At 33.8% G+C, this 5,000-nt stretch overlaps 2 protein-coding genes across 3 annotated transcripts in view; one reads left to right on the top strand and one right to left on the bottom strand.

Moving 5' to 3' along the window:
* Positions 1-5,000, top strand: part of LOC137615193 (uncharacterized) — a 190,791-nt gene that overhangs the window by 44,473 nt on the left and 141,318 nt on the right. The gene's annotated exons all lie outside the window — the stretch shown is intronic.
* LOC137615192 (T-box transcription factor TBX22-like) overlaps positions 1-5,000 on the bottom strand; it is a 19,920-nt gene that overhangs the window by 1,669 nt on the left and 13,251 nt on the right. The window contains exon 6 of the mRNA XM_068344838.1: positions 357-524. Coding sequence (XP_068200939.1) covers positions 357-524 — 168 coding nt within the window. The remainder of the gene's footprint in view (positions 1-356; positions 525-5,000) is intronic.

Here is a 5,000-nt window from a genome sequence, read left to right as displayed (position 1 = left end):
ATAGATAGATAGATATAGATATGATGTATATTATATATGTACATTATAATCTATGTATATATTATGTGTATATATATATGTATGTATGTGTGTATATATGTATATATATGTGTGTATATATATATAATATATATATGTATATATATACTGTATATCTATCTATCTATCCATATATATATATATATATATATATATATATATATATATATATATATATACAGATAGATAGATAGATAGATATAAACTGTATCGTCTAACCGATTCGAATTACACGTGCTTTTAATGGTAAATTTATAGCCTTGCATTTAGCTTTAACCTTAGAGGCAAATACGCACTCGTAAGACTTCTTGTCTCACCTGTTGATTCTGATAAGCCGTAACCGTGATGAAGGTAGTTTCGGGGAAGCTGGCCGACTGTGCCAGGCTCATGTTGACCACAGACGGCAAATCCGCGCAGGTCGTGGAGGGGTCGACTTCTTGGACCCAGATGCGAGGCTGATATTTCTGCATCGAGTGAAGGATGATCTGTGTGGGGGAAATTATCAAAATGTAGATTATATAAAAATGTTATTTAATTCTCTTACCAATTGATTCAGCATAGAAAGTAGCAAAACAGTGCCGGCGAAATAAAGTAATGGCCAGCACACAAAGCACATTTGACGGCTTTGGCAAATTACCAGAAATGACCAGAAGCTTTAGTTTCAGGATACAACAATATCTTTGATATACAAATCATTATAGTTTTCTTTGTGTCTGTGTGTCCGTCTGCCATGCACAGATGTGCATGATTGAAATTACACACCTATTTTATCCGTCTGTGTCCATCAGCATAGCATGTCTGTCACGCTTGCCTTGGCATTACAAATCCTCTTACGTGTATTTCAGATGCGTATGAAGGGAGATAAACTTGTTCTTCTGTACGTCAGTGTGTCTGTTACGTCTATGTTTGTGGTAGTCTATTGGAAATGTCCCTGCTTGGCAATCTGGCGGATTTGGTTTCGAGTCCCTCTCAAGCTCGATGGTTTCTTGTAGTGTCTGCAACCTCCCCATCTTTGTGAGCTAAAGATGGGGTATATTGGGGAGCCTATAGGTCTACCTGCTGAGTTATCAGCAGCCATTGCCTGCCCCCCCCCCCCCATCCCCCCTGGACTTAGCTTGAGTGGAGAGAGGGCTTGGGCGCTTATCATATGGATATATGGTCAGTCTCTAGAGTATTGTCCTGCTAGTTTAGGCATTATCAGTGTCCCTTGCGTCTGCCATTCGTGGGCGACATTTGAATCTTAAACCTATTTCGATCAGACGACATACCACCTGCTCTGCCAAACACAATTTATTAGGATGAAAGCTGTCGTGTTAATCTATCATAACAATTCAGGCATTCGTCTACTAAAACATTTCATCAGTCAGAAGTTTTTTTTTTCTTTATGGAAGAATTTCAACATAAAATTATATTCTTTTTGTGATTTACCAGGAAGCCTTGCCTAATTTAAAACTTGATTCTATTGGTCTGTGGAAGGGAATGTTGTAAATATCGATTGGTTTGAATGACCGTTAAGAAAGTCAGTTCTATTGAAAAAAAAATGGTAGTTTCTATATGATCTTTATTGTTAATTTTTACCCCCGAGGTTATTTTTTCACCTCTGTTTGTTTGTCACCAGGAACTCAAAGAGTTACGGATGAATTTTGATGAAAACTTCAGGATACGTCAGAAATGGGCTAATTTAGAAGTGATTAGACTTTGGATGTGATCCGGATACAGGATCTTTATTATGCAGTACATTCATTCACGGTCAACATATGAAAGAGGGAAAGCTTGGTCCGTAGACTCGAGTAAAATGGTGACAATCTTGGCCGAGGTCTGAAATATCTGATTAATCCTTATTATTATTATTATTATTATTATTATTATTATTATTATTATAGGCTTGCATCCTTGAACAGCAATGTGTTGAATATAACACAATTTATCGACTCTAATGTTTCATATCTGGGGAAAGAAGGTAAAAAAACACAACCCCCCAAAAATAACCTTAAAGAGTAAGTCGCCAGGTATGATAAAACCTGCTGTAAACACCCAGTTCCCTGTTATAGATGGTTCTCCGTCGGTCTCTTTCATCTTTTAAGTCTCCTTGATTACGAGGCAAAGATCTAATTGCTTTTATCTTCCAATTTTGAGATATCGTTCGGGACGATAAAATGACGCAAGAATCGAGATAGCTGAATCTTCGATTTAAAGTACAATTAATGCGTAATTATACGATTTGTGTATTTAATTGTAAGCGTATTAGGCGATTGATATGGAAGGTGTTTTCGCAAGGGGTTCATCCAGGATTTTCTGTTGATATATGAATTATTTGTCGAGATGATTTTCACATACTCATTATATATATATATATATATATATATATATATATATATATATATATATATATATATACATATATATATATATATATATATATATATATATATATATATATATATATATATATATATATTTTCCCTTGCTGAATGGAAATACTTTACTAATGTGAAAGGGTTTGTGTATAGCCATGATCAGTAAAGCTGTACTAGTCAGGTTTGCTGTGAACAATCTGACTAAAATCGCTCACTATTACTAATCCGCAGTTGGCCAGTGTGGTCATGAAAGCTGTCCAGATTTCAGTCATGAATAAAGACATGTCTGAGGCCTTTGCCTTACAGTTGACTAGAAACAGTTTTATTTGTTGTTGTTGTATATATATTTAACATGCATGTGTACGTTTTGCAAATTCATAAACGCTTTGAACATATATGTTCATATTCTCTTCATTCCATCTACTTCCAAACGAGACCTGGATATTTAGTTAACATCTACTATTTCATGTTATATAGACACTCATTGTATATATTTATATAGATAGATAGTAGATAGATAGATAGATGTTCATTTTGTACCTTTTCTACTTAATATGTCTTCAGAAGGCATTAAGCTCCCTATTTTTGTGTTTATTTTAGAACTACAGTATTTAGATATGTAGGTATGATTACTACCAACTGAATATCAGTATTCGTTAAGGAATATTTGAAGCCGATTGGAGACAGTCATTTTATAATCTTTTCAGTCGAAGATGAAAGTGAAATCAACCTGAGATGAAAAATTCTGATTAAATTAATATTGGTATTAGGTTTTTTTTTTTTTTTTTTTTTTTTTTTTTTTGTGGGGGGGTCCGTATAAAGTTTTAGTTATTCGTGCTTTCAGAATTATTATTATTATTATTATTATTATTATTATTATTATTATTACTACAAGGTAAGTTACAACCCTAGTTGGAAAAGCCAGATGCTATAAGCCCAAAGGCTCCAACATGGAAAAGTAGCCCAGTGAGGAAATAACACAAGGAAGTAAAAAACTACGAGAGCATGAATAAACAATCAAAATAAAGTATACTAAGAAAAAGAACAAACATTAAATTTGATTTTTCATATATAAATTATAAAAACTTAAAAAAAAAAAACACGAGAAAGAGAAGTAAGATAGAACAGCGTGCTTAAGTGCACCCTCAAGCAAGATAACGTTAATCCAAGACAGTGGAATGCATTGTACAGAGGCTATGGCACTACCCAAGACTAGAGAACAATGGCTTGATTTTGAAGGGTCCTTCTCCTAAAAGAGCTGCTAAAGAGTTTCTTCTATTCTTACCAAGAGGAAAGTAGCCACTGAACAATTACACTGCAGTAATCATGTAAAACAAATACTCATTTAGGACTGAAACTAATTCTACTGCTTAAGTTTAACAGGAGTGAGAATCATTATCTCCAATTCTGTAGTATTATTCAAGGTTATGCATTCATTTGGCCATGGACAAGCCAGTCATTTTTGCAAGGATTCCACACCATATCTTATAATTCGCTTTTAAAGCTGAAACCAAAGGAACAGAATCAAAGCAGAATACACAATAAAAATAGAAAAGACGATGAAGGAAACATGAAGCATTTAAAATCGATAGATCAACAAACACTCAGTAAGGGGGGCGGGTGGGGGGGGGGGGGCGGCGTGTTTGCCTTAAGTGCACCTCAGGTGCTACCCTGTAGGCATTACGTAAGGGTCTTTACAGCGTCCTTTCTGCCCTTCGATGAACCCACCTTTTGGCTTTCTAATTTCCCTTCATTCCAGATTTTTTTTTATTTCCGATTGCTGTCCAACTTCTGAAGCCTTTTTCTTCACAGTGCAAAAAAAGTTTTTTTTTTTTTTTTTCAGGCTCCAGTGCTTTGTCATACGACTCAAATTCATAAGACACCAGAAATTATAACTAAACAATAAAAAGGTAAAAATAATCCCGTTTGGTATGTTATTCAATTTGTATAGAGGCTCCCCTGACCCGAAAAATCGTGTTATTATTATTATTATTATTATTATTATTTTTTATTATTATTTATTATTATTACTATTTATTATTATTTATTATTATTATCTAAGCTACAACCGCAGCTGGAAAAGCAGGAGCCAATAAGTTTTAATGGCTCCATCAGGGAAATATACCGTGGTGAGAAAAGTGAATGAGGAAATATATAAACTACAAGAGAAGTAATGAAAAATTAAGATGACATATTTTAAAATCAGTAACACCATTAGAATAGATATTTCATAAATAAACTGAGAAAAGAGACTAATATCAGTCTGATCAACATGAAAACATTCGCTGGAAGTTTGAACTTATAAAGTTCCACTGATTCAATAAGGATAAGAACGAGAAACCAAAAGTAGTTTGCCACATAATGAAAGAAGTTTTGAAAAAATGATGAGAAAGTGAATGAATTGAAATTCACATATCTGAAATGATTTCAATATGAATCGTCTTGTGGAATCAACAAAAAATGTTTTATCTGTTTTATTATCCTGACCGTGAGATAAGAGAGAGGCGTCTAGTGTTGCATAAGGTGTTATTGATTTACCACTTGTCTATACACGTCGACTAATAAAGAAAAAAAGCATTCATGAAAGTAATAGAAAAAATGATT

This window comes from Palaemon carinicauda, chromosome 21 (assembly GCF_036898095.1).
Source record: "Palaemon carinicauda isolate YSFRI2023 chromosome 21, ASM3689809v2, whole genome shotgun sequence".
NCBI lineage: Eukaryota > Metazoa > Arthropoda > Malacostraca > Decapoda > Palaemonidae > Palaemon > Palaemon carinicauda.
The sequence above is the reverse complement of the archived record's forward strand: the minus strand, read 5'-3'. Positions and strand labels throughout refer to the sequence as shown.